At 41.4% G+C, this 21,152-nt stretch overlaps 1 protein-coding gene across 8 annotated transcripts in view; it reads right to left on the reverse strand.

The window, feature by feature from the left end:
• Positions 1–16,709, reverse strand: part of LOC103713978 — a 39,890-nt gene extending 23,181 nt beyond the window's left edge. For 3 of the 8 annotated variants that reach the window (XR_605135.4, XR_605134.4, XR_003386926.2), the window contains exons 1-5: positions 16,343–16,709; positions 14,062–14,156; positions 12,340–12,426; positions 5,762–5,808; positions 4,154–4,211 (exon numbers count right to left, since the gene is read on the reverse strand). Coding sequence is in view for 4 of the 8 variants with exons in the window: in XM_008801045.3 (XP_008799267.1) it covers positions 4,154–4,211; positions 5,762–5,808; positions 12,340–12,426; positions 14,062–14,143 (274 nt within the window). In the remaining 4 variants the exon portion in view is untranslated. The remainder of the gene's footprint in view (positions 1–4,153; positions 4,212–5,761; positions 5,809–12,339; positions 12,427–14,061; positions 14,157–16,342) is intronic. The other 5 variants (XR_001879826.3, XM_008801045.3, XM_008801047.3 and 2 more) reach the window with 4 other exon arrangements.
• Between the last annotated feature and the right edge of the window lie 4,443 nt (positions 16,710–21,152).

Genomic DNA, 21,152 nt, shown 5'->3' on the forward strand with positions numbered 1-21,152 from the left:
GGGCTTGAGTATGTGAATATGAGAAATACAAGTTCTAGGTACAAGTGGATATTAAGTTCAGAGACATTGCCTTAAATGATCTATTTTGTTGGTAGAAGTCAGGGCATTGTATGCTAAGATGAATTTGGCTGATGGGGCAAAATTTTTCAGCAGGTTTGGTGAGTCTATTGTGCAAATATTAAGCCAGATGAATACAAGGGTTTAAATAATAATCCATTTCATGACATATCTTACAAGCGGCACCACGTTAAAGGATAATAGACAAGATACAGAAGGTTACTCGTATCGTTGCATATCATATTGTACCAAATTTGCCATGATATGGACCCGACAATTCAACAACAATGCCATAAACTAGCAAGGGCCAAACAGTAGGATCAGAGGTCGAAAATCATACAAATAAGTGACAGACTACTCCCTCCCCCAGGAAAAAGAAGGATTAGCTTTTTTCAAGTTTACAATTGAACGTTGTATTATTTTCACAAAATCAAAATATGATTAGCAAACATTAATATATGGATTTTTTCAGTACAACTAATAAATTAAACTTAATAATGAACAAGGATCGAAATGTTTAGGATCAAACCTGTACCAACCAAGGATGGGTATGAGATGCATCGTACTGAGGATTCATACTGACAAAGGTTATTGATAGGTACAGATAGATATGGCCAAATAAAAACCCCATATGGAATGTTGTCCTTCAAACTCTGGTTTGGGGTTTCTTATCATATTTGTTATTTTTTTGCGAAAAATGAGGTAGGAGTATCGACTTTGCTGCTTGAGTTGTGGTTTTATGTGCACGCTGTGGTCAATAGCATGCATATTTGTCAGACAAGTTACACAAAACTTGGAAACTAGAATACATTTAAATGTTTTAAAATTAGCAATTGAAATGCAATTAGCTTTACAGAAATCATCAGTGGCATGGTTTGATGGATGGCATACATCAACTTATTTATTCCATACTTTTTATCAATTTTCTTAGTTTTCTGAAATTTTTACAGCCTCAATTAAAAGGCATGTTCACTTCACGCACTTGATTAATGTGATACCCTGTTCACGGCCAGCTAGGAGGAGCTGGCCGTGATCCTCGCCACAAGTGAGGCAGGGCCGCGCGACATCGCCGGAGCCCTACCCCTCTCCTTTCCTTTTCGGCAGGCACTAAATCTGGAAGAATAGCACGAGATCGCGGAATCCATGGTGTCCTCCCCCTATTTCTTCCTCTCCCCGTCTGCATGGGCTCACAAAGCCCTTCTTCCTCCTCCATCTTTCTTTCCCTGATTGAGCTCACGGCTGCCCGAACTTGTGCCGCCGGAAATCGGGCCGTCGGATGCCACCGGAGCAAGGTAAGGCATCCCCATCTCCTCCCCTGGGTTCCCCTCCTTCTGATCGACCGACAATGGCCGGGATCCGGCAAAGGGCCATCGGGATGAGGAAAAAGAAGAAGAAGAAGAGGAAGAGAAAGAGAAAGAAGAAGAAGAAGAACAAAAGAAAAAAAAAGGAAAACTCACCGGTGGACAATCCATAGCCACTGCCGCCGCTGCGGGCTTAGCGGCGGCCATGCGCCGCCGGCCTCGGCCCGGCCCCTCCCTTCTCTCCGATGGGGGGGGGGGGGGATCTCCTCTTGCCCGCAGGAGAAGAAGAGGGAAAGGTTCTGGAGAAGGAAAGAAGAAAAAGAAAGGAAGGAGAAGAAAAAAGAAGAAAAAGAAAAGGAGAAGAAGAAAATGAAAAGGAGAAAAAGAAAAGAAGAAAAAGGGAAAAGAAAAGAAAGAAAAGAAAAAAAAGAAAAGAAAGAAAGAGAAGAAAAGAGAAAAAGAGGGAAAAAAAGGAAAAATAATAATAATAATAATTACATTAGAAAATCAGAAAATATATATTTATTTATATAAATACTAAATAAATAAATATATAAATAATCAAGAGAGAGAGCTCCCACCCTAGGTGCAACCATTCTCTCTCTACTGGATTGGTAGATCCAGGGCCGACTTACCCAGTCAAGACCTGAAGTCCGCTCAAGTCCATTTCAAGTTACTTAGAGGTTTTAATTAGATTTTAAATGGTGAAATAGCAAGTAATTTATTTTAAAATAATTTAGAAATCTTCGGGCGAACAGAGGTAAGTGAATCTTATACTCCTTACTAGTTTCCAAATTTTTATTTATTTTTCTGGTATTATGAAAATATAAAAATAATGTTAAAAGTTGATGATACCATGTTTTCTTAAAATCAAGGATCAAGCATACAATATTATGAAACTCATGATTTAATGCGAATTAATGGATACATGATTGTTTTACCGTTAAGCACCATTTGTGAATCATGAATTCCATATTTATAAAATTGTAATTTGATATGAAAGGAATAATTTCATGATTATTCTATTGTTAAATGCTTATAGGCTATGAACTCTATAAAGACATTTAATGTTTTATTCATATATGAGTTAATAATATATGATTTAAGAAATATGATTTAAGAACATTGCCTTAATGACTATGGCAAAAAGGTTCTCAAATAGCTATGTACAGCCCCTAAAAGTGAGGTAGATCGACATTCAATTTTTACAACCCTGCCAACGGATAAAAAGGCTCTCAGATAGCTATGTAATAGTAGTTGGCATACGACTCTGCCAGCGAGTAATAGTAACTGGCATTCAACTCTGTCAACGGATAATAGTAGCTGGCATATGATCCTACCAGCGGGTAATAGTAGTTGGCATACGACCCTACCAACGGATAATAGTAGTCGGTGTTTGTCGATTACGGCCCTGTTACAGGTATAATAGTGACCTTAACATTTAGTCTAAGAGCAGTAATTTGATCGATGATAAATGATTTCTAATTTTATGCTATACACCAGGAAGTAGGAACCATATTTTTTGAATGATTTATGCATGCATGATTGGCTTTATGACTTATTTTAATATACTGAACTATGAAATGCTTTATTTTATTATATCTGTTATTTTCTTTAAATGATGCATTGCCATGAAAAAACTTATGCTTGATCCGGTAAGGTAGTAAAAGGTTTACTTTCTAAGCTATGTCGCTTATGTACCTCTATTTTATTTTTCTCCCCAAGCAAATAAGATCAATAGGAACGGAAGATGGTCCAGGCTAGGAGGTCGCACTAGCAAGCTTGACAATCTTGTGAAAAAGTTTTAGTGGTGTAGCTAATGATGGGTTGGGCATCATGTTGGATTTTAGATGCTCTGTACTCCTTTCTTTTTGATTTGTAAATGAAATTGAACAAATTTTATCATGCTATATGAAAGAATATTGTTATCATGGGCTTCGTGTTATTATGGGCAATACCCTGTGGTAGCACGGTCATGTCATGCACCAAATCTGGGGCGCGACAAATCATGCGTCGGATCCTAGGCGTGACAATTAATGCATTCAAATTATGTGCATAGGTAAATCAATTTATCTTCCATAATTACTTTTTTCAAATTTTAAATATATTTTAATAATTACAAATAAAAAATATTTTTAAAGAAAGAGTTTTCATAGCATATCCAGATATATGTTTGGTGCATAGTGTCAGGTAAGTTTTAACCAAGATATGCTGAATCGGTACCACCGGGGCGCCCCCGCCCCCTGTCGGGCTCTGCCGCCCCCCTGGCCTCTGCCGCCCCCCCGGCCTCTGCCGCCCCTCCGTGGCTCTCCAATGGCGGCTACAGGTCTCCTCCCTCTCTTCCCCGCGCTCTCTCTCCTTCTCTTCGTCTTCTTCGTCTCCGGCATAGAACCAGCCCGTACCAGTTTCCATAGCTCCAGCGTACCGGTAGCTGGCCGGTACGGACCGGTTTGGCATACTATGAAGTAGATAGATAATAGAATCAACTCACCCACTTGCTTTTGGTGAGCATTCATGGCATCATATTAAATATTCATGATACTAATGGAATTTGGACAGCTTTTAAGATGGTTCAAAATTAACCGCCTTTAACAGAAATAGAAGTCAGTCATTTGGCATGCTAACTCTATTTCCAAAACATTCATGCCCCAGAAGAAGTGGGGCTGGAAGTTCAAACTATAATGAACAGTTCTCTTTTTGTTTTTTAAAAAAAATTTCCACGTCATACACACCAGCAGCAAGCATAAGAATAATACAAAAGACATCATTGCAGAAAATAAAGTATAAGATGAAACCTGCATGAGCTGCATATTGACTGGCTTTGACTGGCTTCTTGCAAGCATTGCAACAAACCTTCACAAATATAAACATAAGGAATAACATAAGAATTGACAAGAACAATAGAACAGAAATTACACAACCATTCAAAATTAGTGCATATAGATCAAACTAAGATGTTCAGCGAACTCAGAGGATACAGTTGATGAGATTAAAAAAAAAAATCAGGTTTTTTGCATGAATACCCTCCTAAATATCAAATTTTGCATGAATACCCTCCCAAAATTGATATTTGCATGTATACCCTCGTAAAACACTTGTTTTGTTATTCTGCCCTTTTTATCCTTGTTTTTGTATATGTACCCACGCCATCCAACACTGTTAAAAAATTAACGGTTTCTAAATTAAAATGATTAAAATACCCTTAATAGGTAGATGTGCAAAAAGAAATATTTACAAGATGATTGCGGTGGAGGACAAAAAAGTAATTTCAAAATTTTATTTTATTTTTAGTTAAAATAAATATGGTTTTTATTAACAGTGTTAGAAGACCCATTATATTACAGGCATTTGTGCAAAAACAATGTTTTATGAGGGTACAGAAATAAATATAAATTTTAAGAGGGTATTCATGCAAATTTAAATTTTGAGAAGGGTATTCATGCAAAAAACCCAAAAAAATATTATGGCACAACAAAACAGGCGCTTGTTTCTTCACACAGTATTTTCAGTTTCATGACACAAAATGGCTTAAATTGATCACTCAGCATGTTGCAGTTCAGTTTGATGAATTGCAAAGGAGCAAAAGTACATAAGGTTCTCTAAAGATATTCAATAGTTTGGCTACTATTTGCAGAAAATAGGTCATCAAAACAAACATCACCACTTAAAAAGTTATACTAGTTAAAATATTGTATTAGTTCGAGAGACACTGCACAATCAGCATGCAAACAAAATCGCATTTTCGCATGCATGACACTATGTAAGGGTTTAAAATTGTTTTAGCACATGAAAGATGAAACAACTGACAACTAAATTAAGATGAAGTTTAAAGCATCAGAATTTAAAAAAATAATAATAAGCTAAAAACCCCATGCCCATGGCATAAAGTGTGCCCATGCTGCAAAGCCTGCGCCTGCTGAGTGCCATTTCGATTACAACAGTCACACTTTGGATTCAGATAAGTTCAAGTCTTGAGTCGTGACAAATTATAATTTCTAAGGGCTCATTTGTTGCAAAGATTCTGCACATATAACACTTCTCTATTGTCAAGTCCATCCTTTGCATGAGATCATTGAGCATGAAATGATAATTAACCACATGGCAATTTTGCAAGCAATACATGGGAATGACAGAAAAAACCTTTTTGCTATAAACTATTATGTCAAACATGAAATATAAAAAAATTTGTGAAACAGCTATATACCAAATTCTGATTTTCAACGAAGAGATAAATTTTCCAAGTAGTGTAAGTTCAAACTAAGACCATGAGATGAAACTGCCTTGCACTTTGCAATACGAGTTCCACCGAACTAAATAGATGCAACATCAGCACCAAACTGTTTGAATATTTTTATTTCTTGATGATAGCTAAACTATGTATAACTTCTTTTAAAAAAAATTACCAGGTGCAAGGGATCTGTCAGCGGTCTACAATCAAAGACATGCATATCTGCAAAAAAAGAGAGCAACAAACAAATAGAACTTTACTACCAGCATAACAAGGACAAAGTTCAATGATATAAGATGTAATAGATATCTAAAAATACTAGCATCATACTCCATTTTGGTGCAAAAGTTAGCCAACAAATGGAAACAAAATAATTTTAATCTTCACTTTTATGAAACACTAATTAGCAAATATTACCTTATAATACCTTTCAACATCATAAATTCTTTTAGATCGACTAATAGCAATAAGAAATAGTCTTTCAGAATTTTCTTTCTAAATCATAAAAACGATTGTTCAAATGGAAAGCCGTTATTTTTCAGAATCATCAAATGAAGCATCTTCCCTTTTTATAGATGTTATTACAACACTTGGCGGCTGGCCATGTAGTAGTCCTAGCAAAACAGTAAATATCTTTCCTATTGGATGATAAGAGATACCCTAACCAGGTAACCATTCTTAAATTCACAAAGAAGCTAGACTGCTAGACAAAGATCAACACCAAGGCAATCAAATGATGCACAACAAGAGAATGATATTAAATAGAAATGCATGAAGAATCAAGAATGCAAAATGGATTATAAGAATGAGATTATTGAAAAAATAGCCCATTAGGTTTTACTAATGAAAAGGCTGAAGGGATAAGTAAACTACCAATGAAGGACAAGAAAGCCCTTAGTTTAAAAAATGCAACAAAAATTAAGGGTACATGACACTAGCCCAGGTGCTAACCAACAAACAGGAAGCACAAAAGAATATTAGATTGCGAGATCAAGTCAAAGAACCGAAAGAGTAAATCAGATACAAAAAAAAAGCGTAGAACCAACTTGATATGTCAACCTCACAAGATCAGATGGGGTTCATACAATTCTTATGGTTGGACCAAGCAAAGTCAATGGCAAAAAAAATAGTAAAACACAATAAAGTAAGCAAATGAACTAAAATTTCTACTACAAGCTACTAAGATACACATCATGGAGGGGATTGAATAAGCTAGCAAAGTACACTATAGACATGAAAAATAAATGAGGACCTCAAAAAAGTGATATATCAAAGATTTGGCATCCTAAAGATGAGCATAAAATTTTGATCCTAAAGATGAGCGTAAAATTTTGATCTTTCCATTTAGACAACCCAGAAGGTAATCTAGTCTACACTCAGAGATCTGCATGGGTTGAAAGAATTCATGCAGCACCTAAAAAATATGAAAAGATGTATGAAACTGATAAAAAAAAAAATCATAGAACCACCCAAAAATCAACATTGAACCTATGGTGTTCTTAATACACCATGGAGCAAAAAAATGAAAGCTCCAAATGGGTCCAAAACGAATTATGTAAAGGATGATGGAGAAGACATTACAGGCAAAGGAGAAGCAAGAGATCAATAGCCAAGTAGAATTGTTAGATCCAAGTTCATCAAATTCAGTGAAGGAATATTAACCGAAATCAGGTTGTCATGATTCTCATACAAACAAGTGCACAAACACTAGAGAACTTAGAGATTTTAAACCAAAGCCCCTATATTCTAGTTTAAATTTGGAGAATCTTCCTCGTGCTAGTGGTGATGCTCATCTTCAATAATAACCATAAGCAGGAGGCTCAAAAAAAATGTACCTCATGTAGCTTCAAATTGATGTGTTAATAGGCAAATTGTAACGACTCTCCCGTAGCATACCTTTGAAGCCTTCAAAAGTCTCTTTAGGATAGCCCAGCCTTTGCATAGGACAGATCCAAGCCTTTTACCATTGCACCAAGAAATGGCCCTTTTGAGAAAAAAATGGGCCATTGAAGATGTACAACCAACAAAGATGTACTATGTCACACAAGGTTTGCCGTATTGGTACTGGTAGATGTACCGGTCGCCTACTGGACCGGTACGGTTCCGATTCGTACCGGTTTAAACCGGTACCGAACCGGAACACTCTTCCCCGTCGGAGCCGAAAAACAAGAAGAGAACGAGAGAGTGAGCAGGGGAGGGAGGGAGGAGAGGAGAGGCCACCTACGGAGGCCAGGGGGCGGCGGAGCCCGCGGGGGGGCGGGGAAGCCTGCGGAGGCGCAGTGGAGGCTGCACTGTCTTAGCTGACCTTGGAGGCACTTGGCCAAGCATTGGAGGCTTTGGCTTGGCCAAGGCTTGGCCAAGTGTGAATGGGCTTGGCCAAATGCGAAGAGTTTCGGCTAAGGTTCGGCCGAAGCTCGCGGCGCCCCGGACGGAGCCGGGCCGCTCCCGCCTTTGCCGCGGCGCACGGGCGCCGCCGCCGTCCAGTCGTCGCGGCGGCCGCGCGCGGCACTTCGGCTCCCTCCGTCCGCCCTCCCGTGACGCGCAACCCGGATGGCCGGGATGCGCATCCCATGCGACCGGAACGCGCATCCGGGCCATTCCCGTTTGCAACGCTCCTCGGTACTTTAGAACCCTTGGGATGGGCATTGGTCGGATGCCCCGCTGGGGTGGTAGGGGGGGGGGCTGCCGCCGCCGCGGCGGGCCTTCCGCGCCCCGTCGTTGTGTCGCGGCGGATGTTTCGCACGCCGCTCGTCCCCGACGGAGGCGGCCCGCTCCTGCCTTTGCCGCGGCGCACGGGCGCGGCGGCCGTGCGCGGCACTTCGGCTCTCTCAGTCTGCCCTCCCGTGGCGCGCGACCCGGACAGTCGGGATGCACATCCCGTGCGACCGGGATGCGCGTCCGGGCTGTTCCCGTTTGCAACGCTCCTCGGTGCCTTGGAACCTTTGGGGTGGGCTTTGAGCGGACGCCCCGCGGGGGTGGTAGGTAGGGGAGTCGGCCGCTGCCGTGGCGAGCGCTCCAAGCGGGCCCGTTGGCTCGCTCGGACGGGCCGCGCACAGTTGGTCCTCGACAGAGCCGGCACGCTCCTTCCGCTGGCGCGGCGCTCGGTCTACGCCTCCGGCCGGCCCTTGCGGCGGCCGTGCGCGGCGCTTCGGTTCGATCGGCCCGTCGTCCCGTCCCTGATGAAGTTTTCGCGGCCGCGTGCGCGCGGAGATGGATCGGCCTTACTTGGTCCGATCCGTCGCCCTCGCATGTTGCGTGGGCTCGGTCTCGTCCCGTTCAGTGAAATCTTTGCCCGCTCTGGTGCGTCCCCATGGGTTCCTTTGTCGGTTTTGCGGGCTCGGTGGCGGCCCTTTCGCGCCGGCCCGTCGGCTCGCTCGGACGGGCCGTGCGCAGGTGGTCCCCGATGGAGCCGGCACGCTCCTTCCGCTGGCGCGGCGCTCGGTTGGTCGGCCCGTCGTCTCGTCCCTTACGAAGTTCTCGCGGCCGCACGCGCGCGGAGCGAGATCGGCCTTACTTGGTCTGATCCGTCGCCCTCGCCTGTTGCGTGGGCTCGGTCCCGTCCCATTCGGTGAAAGCTTTGCCCGCTCTGGTGCGTCCCCGTGGGTTCCTTTGTAGGTTTTGCGAGCTCGGCGGCGGGCCTTCCGCGCCGGCCCGCCGGCTCGCTCGGACGGGCCGTGCGCAGGTGGTCCCCGATGGAGCCGGCACGCTTCTTCCGCTGACACGGCGCTCGGTTGTAGCCTTCGGCCAGCCCCTGCGGCGGCCGTGCGCGGCACTTCGGATCGGTCGGCCCGTCGTCCCGTCCCTTACGAAATTCTCGCGGCCGTGCGCGCACGGAGCAGGATCGGCCTTACTTGGTCCGATCCGTCGCCCTCGCCTATTGCGTGGGCTCGGTCCCGTCCCGTTCGGTGAAAGCTTTGCCCGCTCTGGTCCGTCCCCGTGGGTTCCTTTGTCGGTTTTGCGGTCTCGGCGGCGGGCTTTCCGCGCCGGCCCGTCGTCTCATTCGGACGTGCCGCCCGCAGTTGGTCCCCGACGGAGCCGGCACGCTCCTTCCTCTGGCGCGGCGCTCGGTCGCAGCCTCCGGCCGGCCCTTGCGGCGTCCGCGCGCGGTGCTTCGGATCGGTCGGCCTGTCATCCCGTCCCTTACGAAGTTTTGCGCGTCCACTCTCATTTGTCGCCGGTCCCCGGTTCGGGCCGACCGAGCCCTCCGTTCGCCCCCTGGCCCGTTGCACGGCCCCCGGCGCCTCCGCTGCGCCCCCCCCCGGCGAAAACTGTCACAACGCGCATCCAGTGCCGACGAGGTCGCAGGTTACGTGCGGCAGCCGGGGAGCTAGGCCGAGCGGTGGCGGGACTGCCCGCGGACGGGCGCCGGGAGGAGCGCAGCCGGCACGCGGCGTGGAGCGGCGGCGGCGGCATGCCGCCGGGCGGCCGACGGCTCAACCGTGCCCGAGTCCCACGGGCACCGCGTCGCCCGGCCGGCGCAAGCGCACGAGGGCGGGAGGCAACCGGGCGGCGCCTGCAGAACCGGATGCGACGGCCGGCGCCGCACGGCGCCGACAGGTCCGCACCGAAAACCAGCACGGTGCGGATAGACCACTGATGCGGAGGCGCAGTGGAGGCCGCACTGTCTTGGCCAAGACAGTGCCCAGCCTGCCGACTTCACTTAAAAATTTCTAAATTTTTTTCCACAGCCGCGTTAAAATAGGGAACGCGGCCGCGACCTCGGTCTCTGCTGGCCCCGCAGGCTCCCTCGCCCCCTGCGGGCTCCGCCAGCCCCTTGCGGCCCTCCGCGGGCGGCGGAGGCATCTCCTCCCTCCCTCTCTTCCCCGCTCTCTCTCTCCTTCTCTTCGTCTTCGCCGGCTCCGGCTAGGTTCGGCCTGTACTGGTTTCCACGGCTCCGGCGTACCAGTTAAATGCCGGACCGGTCCGATACGGCCCGAACCGGCCGGTACAGGCCGGTTCGTCAAACCATGATGTCACATGTAACTATTTCGATAGTGAAAATATCTACTCCTTTGTATCACATTATCAGGCACCCGCAAGTAGAAAAGGGCCAAATCAACATTCAATGTGGAGTCCCATATCTTGGAGTCCAACTAGCATTATTCTAGTAGCATAGCATGTTATATGGGGAAAAAATCTATACAAGTACTTCGATATTGATACAAACTGATGCAACCCCACATCAAGAGGTAATTGCAAAATGATTCCTTCTCAATGCATGGTACATACTAACAATAATTTAATGATTTCCTAAAAGAATAACAAAATTTAATTCCCTACTATTGAAAATTTTGAAAACTAGAAAACATAAATATTTAAAAGTAATGTAATTTAGATAACTGATAATACACCTTCATTAAATTAACATATGTGTAAGTAATGTCTAGAATATTTATAATATTTATGTCAATCTTGTTTTTAGTAATATATTTTTGTGAGCCATGTCTGCATATGCACATGCATAGAGGAAAATCACTTGCAAATTCGATGAATTGAAAATTCCCCTGTCGTATAGTGAGTCCCAGTTTGAATGCAGGTTCGCAAAGGATACCAGACAATTCAAAATGTGTCTAGGGTCATATTCACCTGCATGGCATCATGTTTTAGCATGACCTACATGTTTTTGGCCACCCTGGATTAAAACCCTGGCTCCACCCTCGTCCTAGATGATATATAGAATAAGTTTGAACATCAAAACATTTTTGAATGTTTTCTTTTGCTTAACTTCTATAGACTACCCAAGAATCTGTTTCCATGATCTTGTTTCCTGTTTATGCAACACCAACTATAAATATCATTGGGAGTAACTTCCTGAATCAAGAGAAGTTTTGTTCTTTATTAGTTCACAGCATGTGTGCTACATTAAACTAGGAAATATATGTATGCATATTATAACTTTATTATATTGTTTAATGAATGCCTCAATCAACTATTGAACATAGCAGATGCAGTGACACATGTTACAGATGAAAATTGTGGTTTATGCACCAGATGGATCGCGGTACTTGCATTATGACATACTATGCCTTTGAACACCTACCGACCTAGGACAGCGGCACCGAGCACAACTTGTATTACAAACAATATGTGTGAAATTTCACGACATGGTTGCATGAAGGAAGCAGGAGGCAAACAAGACAAAAAAATAGGAAAAGACCATCAGAATATAAATTGAACCCAAGGTCCGCCGGACCAACTGTACCGACGTATCGGTGGGCGCCGGTACCAGTTGGAACTGGTACCGAACCGGCCAACAGAGCAGACGCGCGCCGCGTAGCGACGCGCGAAAGCGGAAAAAAAAAACTATGTGCATCCATGCATAGACGCGAATGCCACTCTGTGGCATTAAATGGCCCACGCGGGCTGCTAACCCATATGGGCGCGCTGCCCCGAGCGGGGAATCGTGCGCAGGCGCGAGCTAGGCGTGCAATTCCCCGCTCGCGCGTCCGCGCACGGATGCGGAAAAAAAACAACGCGTCCGCGCATGGATGCATTAAATGCCACTCTGTGGCCCGTGCACGGGCGCGCGGGGAAGACATGCTTAGGCCGGTACTGATACACAGCAAAAAATGGCCGGTTCCGGCCCCTATAGGGCCGAAACCATTTTTCATAACCGAACCGTACTGGTTGGGGCCGTTATTAGTACGGTACGTGCGGAACCGGCCAGTTCGGCAGACCTTGATTGAACCATAAGAAAAATTCTTTGTTAAAAAGATTGATCAATAAAATTGGAACCGGAATTGTGAAATTTACCTTCTTCTTCAAGTAAATTCGCCTCATCTGCATCATGAAACTCCTTATGTATGCTCTGAGCAGCAATCTTCTCATAGCTGTCTTCTTCTGCCAGAAAAACAAACACAATGCAGTTGCTTTCAGATCAAACATCCAGAACGCAAATCTGTACTTCTTGGTATCGATATTAGTCGAAGCCTTTGCTTCAGCGAAAATGATACACAGAAAGTTTTAAGATAACACAGGACCAAGGTTTTATAGACACAATATGACTTTCTGTCATGGCCATGAGGAAGCAACTAACCAAGAGAAAGTATGGAACTATGCAATTAAAATAGAAGAACAAAAGATGATCATGGTTATGGTTGTAGTTACAATAGATGTGCAAGGAAGAAAAATACCAAAGAAGGTGCATGTTGAGGAAAGAGTAACAGAAAACTGATTAACATAGTGATAGAGTGTACAAGAAGGATACAAGGAGGCCCAAGTAAGTAGAGTATTTGAAAATTTGTCAAATGATATAGAAAAGGGAGAGGGAACTCCTGAGCTTGCACGACTACTGAACAGAGATTCATCCAAATTGTTGGGACAAGGCTTGAATTATGGTTATGATTTTAAAAACAGTGGAAAATTAGTAATTCCATTTACCACTTGAAAACAATGGAAAAAGATATCTCCATGTATTCTCAGGCTCATCAACATTCTTGATCACAAATTGTCTTTCTGAATCTTTTCAGTTTCCTTTTTCATTCTGTCGAATACTAGATAATAGGAACTAATCTGACATTCTCAGTTAAATTAAACATCATGTTTTCCTGGTAATTCTGCTCATTTACATTTCCATGGATAACATTTATCCTTTTCTTTTCCTTTCATGGCATTTGAAAGAAAAAAATGCAAAGAATTCCCTTATCAATAGTGACGATTCCTGCTTCGATCTAATGAAAAAGAATTAGAAGCTTAACCTTAGGTATAGGTGTCCACCTGGTACCACGGCCACAGGAAACATGTTTGCTTGTGGTAAACTCTAAAAGATAAGCAATTGGCTCCTTTTTTATTTCCCAAGCTTTTCGAAAAATGAAAACAACCTAAACCTCTTGCTGCTATCTTCATCCAAAGGAACCTAATGATTTTGGTCAAACATTAGTATTTACGGGAATCCAGATAATTTATTCAGGTTTTGTTGTTTGCTCAGCAATGGAAACAAAATCAAAGTGGAAACTGCAACAGTGATTCTTTTGTCGATAGTTGGAAAGAATTTGATATACAGATTCTTAGAAGATAATACTGAAATAGGACAAATTTCTAAAGGACATCAAATGGAACAAAAAGTGGACGAAAGAGTGATATTTAGCTGTTTGTATTTTGGATTCATAGGTACAATCTGGGATACTGAAATTTTCTTTTAACCGCCAATTGTTGATCATTTTTGCTAATACCCCGCCTTAATATGGATGTGCATCAAGTCAAGTTGTTGTATAAGCCTTTAAATACAACAAAAGTGTCCTTTTGTGAGGAAAAAAAATAAAATAAAATATGGCTTCTGGCTGCATGGTAGTTCTCTTACTATTTGGCAGTTCAACTAATTCTAATTGGCATTTCAACCAAGCTAAATCCCATACTGACTTGAACAAACAGATCAAGTAAAGGTTATAGGCATGCTTCCAATGTTCTAAATATTCTGGAATTATGAGCATGTAAATAACCCAAAAAAATAACTTTTCCCATAAACTTTACAAATACCTGGTGTAATTTCTGGACAACTTCCAACAGTGAGAAGCCTCACCATGGCAGCCATTCTCCCACACCCAGTCATGCATACCATTGAGACAAGCAATCTGTGGTTGATAAGAGCCCATCAAATAACATAATATTCCATGCAAGCAATTTAATACATGTCTGCAAGAGGGCATGCCCAGTAATATCTACTGCAAAATTATTAATGTACAACTACATTTTCAGATAGAAAGAATTCTTTTCATGCATAAATACCTAAACATCAGTTCCCAGTAACAAAACTTACACTCTAAGTAGATGAGATGGCTCATGTGTCAGCTGTATTTTGTTATTCTTACTAAATAAGAAATGTAACTTATACTTTTAACTCATATTTTAACTGATAGATCTTGATATCCTGAAAAGATTTTGATACTAGGACCTTTAAGTATAAAATAGTGCACTATCCTAAACCTGTATTATTCAATATTTAGATTGGAACATCTGCTGAATGATGCAGATAGGAATAATATCATGACTATCCAACATTTAGGTAAATGATTAATTCTAAAAATCATAAAACATTGGCAGCATAAAAATTGTCAGACTCCACAAACACTGCATGAGACTTGGTTTTTAGTTGTTATGGTAATTGAAGAAGGTAAACTATCCTTTTCAACTTTTGTTAATACTAAGTGTTCCTTAACTTTTCTGAATTTATTAGAACTTTTTCTAGTTGTTGAAGGCAAGGTTTTAAGTCCCAGCCCCGGAAATAAAATCTATCCGAGACCAGGTTGGGACAGGTTGAAATCGCACACACACGCACACATACACATATGTGTGTGTATGTGTATCTTAGTGGAAAATCCAAAGCCACTATAAAAACCAATATTTTGAATAAAATGATAGAAAAAAAGTTTCAAAGTTCCACTCTTTTTCCTTTCTCGTTTTATTTGTTTTTTCTTCTCTTCATGGCATCGATGTCCCTTTAAATGTTTTTGAGGAAGGTTATTACACTAGAATGTATTTCATTTGGATATGCATATTTCAATAAATAAAAGACTGGATCGGGACCTTTTCCTGTATTTAGGTTTTTGAATTAGAAAATAGTATCTTCTTTTGAGAGGAAAATGAGAAAACAATATCAAAACATCTACTGAAGGAATCAACATAGCTGATCGAAGCATCCAATTGAATATTCCCCTCTTACTGACACGAACGGCGCAAAGCTCCATTGGTATTCCAGTTAGGTGGTTTTAGTAATACAAGTTGTACTATGATTCCTGATATGTGGCCTTGATATGTTGCAAGAAAACTGTATGGGTTATTGTTGCCAAACAAGTCTTTGTGAAGGCCCATATTCGACCAGTTGTTTTAGGGTCTATGGTTTTTAATGTGTCATAACCCCTTTTGAAATATTTCTCATGGCTAATCTCAATCACAGTAGAGCTAATGATCCTAAGCACCATAATAATCTGGTCCTCATGTGAGTCATCTTGACATTCTTGTGAAAGAATCAGCAAGCAAAACTACAATAAGTAATTGCATGACAACTGTAAGTTCCTACTTGATTGTGGAACAACATGAAATCAGCAATAACATCATATGATTGAGCGCTGCTGAATAAGTGTGAAGTGATGCCCAAAAAATTATCTTTTAATAAGAATGTTACATGTGATTTTTAATTGTTTGAAAATACTCAAGTTGATATTGCCTTTGACAAGTAAAATGGTACAATCACACGTAAGTGGGAGTAAATAAACAAATTCCAGCCTTGATGAGATGATTTGGCAGTGGACAAGGCCAAGACAATGGCTTCAAGTTGTTTTTTGGATTCAAGGTCATTCTTTAGCTTGTTATGTTTTCATCTATTTAATTTTAGCTGTTTACGAGCAGTAAGGTTTGCAATTCTCAACCTGACCCGCAAAACTGCGGGAAACCGCTCTTGGCAAAAGAAGCCCGAGTCACAGTTATTCTCATCTGACAAAAAAAAAAATCAGGTCAACCCAAACCTCCGACGCATTTATGAGCAAGTTATTAGAATAATCATATTTTTTGGTTATAAATTTTCTTTTTCTTGGTTCTCATGCTTTGCTCCCAACTACATTATGGCCTAGGTCGTATCTCCTTCCAAATTCTCGAATTCTCCATTCAAAAATCAAAAATTTGAACAAATTATCATACTTCTTTTTCTCTCCCCCCTCTCCGTCGATCCGATTAATATCATCTGAAACCGAAATAATAAATCAAGACCATCTTTCTTTTTTCCCTAACGCTGACATAATTGAGATCAAGAAACGAAGCTCACCTGGAAATCTAATACCAGAAATTGAATAGATCGCTAGAAAGGGACGTGACGCTCGCCTTTGATTAGGGTTTTCCAATTCTTTTTCCCTTCCAAACCCTTTTTCTTGCTTTTCCCCCCTTTTTCCCTCCTTCCCGTTCGACGAAAAGCGAGAAAGCACTCGGCTTTGCAAACCGCTGGTTCTCTCTTTTTCTTTCTTCGCCGCTCGCTCTCTCTCCGCCTCGTCGTGACGCCAAGTTGGGCCCTGGCTTTGGCCGCGTCCAACGAACCTCGGTTTGCGCGTCCAAAGAAACGGGGGGGAGGAGATGTTGAAGGAGTCGCCGGATGGATTGATATTTCCACCCAACGTTTTTCTTCCCCATGCGTTTGTGCACTAAGAAACGCTATTCATGGCTGGACAGGGACAAATCAGCTTTATCCGACCGTTAAAGGAGTACCCTCCACCGTCTCCGTTTTATGCATTAAAAAAAACATCTTGAAACCCTTGCATATTGGAACCAATTATTAAAGTAATTACTAGTTGGGAACCAAATCAAGTGGTGGCTGCCTTCATAATTTTGTTTTGTAAACCAACCGTAGGATATTTGACACCCATGATGTTGGTGCTGAGCTCAGAATAGCGTGGAAGGAAGTCACGTATGCAAGACAGGAGCTGGGGGTATATCGCATTCTCCTCGAAGGAGACTTTGCCACAATAGTTGAGTGGATCCGAGGCCAGGGTCTTGGTGTTGGCTTCAGACCGTTACTACGTGATATTCGCAGTCTCTTAGCTGCGTGTAGACTCTCGGAGGCTACACACATTTACAGAGAAGCAAATAGTGCAACTGACTGAGTAGCCACATTCGCAGCCCATTACATTGGAGGTTTCATTTGAGCCGACACCGTCGAGGTGCCCCACGCTTTGTGTCATTTACTTTTTCTGATTTTGTTGGTTTTACTCATGCACAATATGTGTGAGCAGCCGTATACAAAAAAAAAAAAAAAAAACAATTGTACCTGGTTGTATGGTTGGAGAACATTTGTTATATGAAAACGGATGCCCTAATATAAATAGATGCAGCTTATTGTATTGTATGTGTTTGTATGTATGTATAAGATGGGTAGGTGGTAACAATTCCTACTTTTATTTGGAGCAAATATCAATCAGAGAGTCATTGGCACATGAATCGGCAAAGGCAGTTAAGCATACCTGTTTGTATTGGGCCACATGAGGACAACATGAAGCTATTTGCAATACATGCACGCACTTTTTTTATGTTGTTTATAATTACTCTCAATTTTTGTAAAATATTTATTAAAATTAATTCTTACTATGCATAAGGAGTATATGATACTTGCATCTTGCACGAGCGAGAGCATAATTAATGAATTGCATTGATAATAGCAGAACATATCACAATGATTTAGTTATACCATGCTTATATTGATGATAGCTGTTAGAATCTATTGATTGATTAATTGTGCCAAACTTAGTCGGCCTTACTAAACTTCATCTTGATTGATTTGTGATTGATTGTGCCAAACTTAGTCGGCCTTACCAAACTTCGTCAGTCTTCTAGTCTATATAAAGGTTACTCCTGTATATTATAACTGGCAAACAGAAATACAATTATCTTCTCTCATTCTTCTTTTTCAATATGGTATCAGAGCCACCGATCACGTAACTTGCTGTCGTTCTTTCTTCCACTTTTTTGTGGTCGTCGCCCGTAAATCCTCTGTTTCTTCTGCCTCGTTTGGGGGGATAGCTGGGGTTTCGGCCTTGGCGGCTTTTAAAGCCCCCTTTTTCTCATCGAGATCCTGATAAAATCCTAACTTTTTTTCTTTCTTCTTTTTCTCTTTAATTAGTTTTTGTTATTTTTTCATTATTTTTTGTTTGATTTTCGATCGGAAGGTGACGTCGTCGTCCCACTTGGATCCTTAGGGCTATAGTATTTTTTTTTACTCTAAAAAAAATCCAGCAGCAGTGCGTCCAACCGTACTGTCAGAAGCTTGGTAGGTAAACTTGGCAGGCGTGGTCTTGCTCCAAACCCCAGCAGCTTCGCATCAAACCGTACCATTAGAATCTTGGCGGGTAAACTTGGCAGGTACGGTCTCGCTCTAAACCTTAGCAGCAACGCGTCAAACTATACCAACAGAAGCTTGGCGAGTAAATTTGGCATGCGCAGCCTTGCTCCAAACCCCAGCAACAGCACGTCAAACCATATCGACGGAAGCTTGGCAAGTAAACTTGGCAGACTCGGCCTTGCTCCAAACCCCAGTAGCAGCGCGTCAAAATGTACCGTCAGAAGCTTGGCAGATAAACTTGGCAGGTGCGGTCTTGCTCTAAACCCCAGCAGCACCACGTTAAACCATACCATCAGAAACTTGGCAGATAAACTTGACAGGCGCAGTCTCGCTCCAAACCCCAGCAGCTCCTACTCCTATTTTTGATCTAGTACATCAGTTTTTTGGTATATTCGTTATTCAGTTTCCACGACTGATCAGCTTACGGACGTCTTCACCAAAGCTCATCCTCCTGGCATCTTTCGATCTCTTATTTCCAAACTCAAGTTGGTGTCTACTTTACCACCTTAAGTTTGAAGGAAAAGTTAGAATCCATTGATTGATTGATTGTGTCAAACTTAGTCGGCCTTACTAAGCCTCACCTTGATTGATTTATGATTGATTGTGCCTAACTTAGTTGGCTTTACCAAACTTCATCAGCCTCCTAGTCTATATAAAGTATGCTTCTGTACATTGTAACTAACAAACAGAAATACAATTTGCTAGCCTAGATGCACAAATATAATTGATTAATAAAATATTTCTAATATTCAAAAATAGTAAATAAGAAGAATAAACTAGCAAATAAATAACTTGACAATATAATAATAAAATAAAGAAAGAGAGAGAAGATGGCCTGTGGATCGAAGCACGCTGATGCGCTGTCCCAGGAAAGTTTATGCCCCCACGCACGGGTCTGCTGGCACAGATCTCCTAGAGATACGACGACCTAATACAGAACCACATCTTCCCCATCAGTGCGCCTCCAAGGAAGAAAGAAGAGCACGTTCACGCTTACAGATACCTCAAAAGAAACTTAGAAAAATTATGAGGAGAAGAAAAATTTTCTTTATTTCTTTTCTCCCCAATGATCCCTAGAGCCCTTTTTATCTAGACTCTTGGAATAGGGAGAAGAGAAAATTTTGATTGTCCTTTGAAATGATTCCTAGAGCCCTTTATATAGGCTCAGGCGCGTCAAAAGAAGAAGATTCCCCTCCCGCGGATTGATGACGTGTCTTCTTGTGCTCCTTTGATCCTTCAGCTTATTTCATCTTGGCCATCCACATTTCCTTCCTTCTTCGAGGGGCCTTTCCATGCTTGCTCTTGCGTTGGATGCATAACACTTGTCATAGTTTGCTTTCTTTGGGAATTTTTCCATATTTGCTCTTACGTTGGATGCTTGCCACTTGGCCGTTGACTAATTTAGTTTTCAAAATTTTAAAATATTTAATTTAATTCAACACAATTCTCTTCCTAATTCTTCTTTTTCAACAGTAGCATCGAAACTTAATCTAATATTGGATGGGAAAGAACCAATCTAATGTTAGATCATCCAACCACGAATCTTTCCAGAATCAAAGCTATATTATTCGCTGCATATTAGATGTTTTGCCCCGGACTTGGCTAAACTCTATCCTAAAACGAACAACTTGGACTCTACTTGAGCTAAACTCTATAAGTTTATGTTTCAATAATTTGTTCTTCAAGTTCACCATAAAACTACATCATGCAAGCAAAATCTAGCTTTTAACCCTTTTGTTTTATGCCATAGAGACAACATGTAGGCTGTATTACCTTTAGTCTTGGCAATCAGAATAGGAAAAGAAGGTCATAGTCCGGGCCTAGTTTAAGCTTCCAAGTGGACTTTCCCATTTTTGATCTTAGCGAACTCGTCCGGGCTTTAATCCATTTCCATATATATATATATAAAGAACTTTCCCACTTTTGGTGAAATTCGTTGGATACCAAAACAATCTATGTCATGATATTGCTTACCTTCCTTTTTTAAGTGTCTTTGTTTTATTTTAGAAAAACCTTAGATTTTATCATATTGCAATCTATAATCATCGTGCATGGTTCGGTATAATCAGATAACGACATAACATGACCCACAACTTGGAGAATCACAATCATGAAACAATGATTGACTCTAAAATGATCCATGGCGCAATCTAAGGGATAGTGTTTTCTCTATAAGGATAATTTCGTAGAAATATTTAGAATTTTTTTGGATGCATATCCTTCTAAAATTTAAATTTTGCGTGAATATCTTTCTAAAATTGATATTTGTATGTATACCCTCGTAAAACACTTATTTTGCTAGTTACCTTTTTTTATCCTTATTTTTGTATTTGTACCCACATCATCTAACGTTGTTAAAAAATTAATGGTTTCAAATTAAAATGACTAAAATATCCTTAATAGGTAGATGTGAAAAAAGAAATATTTATAAGGCGATCGTGATAGAAGACAAAAAATTAATTTCAAAATTCTATTTTATTTCTAATTAAAATAAATATAATTTTTATCTTATTTTTGTATTTGTACCCAAACCATCTAACGTCGTTAAAAAATTAATGGTTTCAAATTAAAATGACTAAAATATCCTTAATGAGTAGATATGCAAAAAGAAATATTTATAAGGCGATCGTGATAGAAGACAAAAAAGTAATTTCAAAATTCTATTTTATTTCTAATTAAAATAAATATGATTTTTATTAACGTCGTTAAAAGAACTGTTATATTAGGAATATTTGTGTAAAAATAATAT

The sequence above is a fragment of the Phoenix dactylifera genome, chromosome 1, assembly GCF_009389715.1.
Source record: "Phoenix dactylifera cultivar Barhee BC4 chromosome 1, palm_55x_up_171113_PBpolish2nd_filt_p, whole genome shotgun sequence".
In the NCBI taxonomy this organism is placed as follows: Eukaryota; Viridiplantae; Streptophyta; class Magnoliopsida; order Arecales; family Arecaceae; genus Phoenix; species Phoenix dactylifera.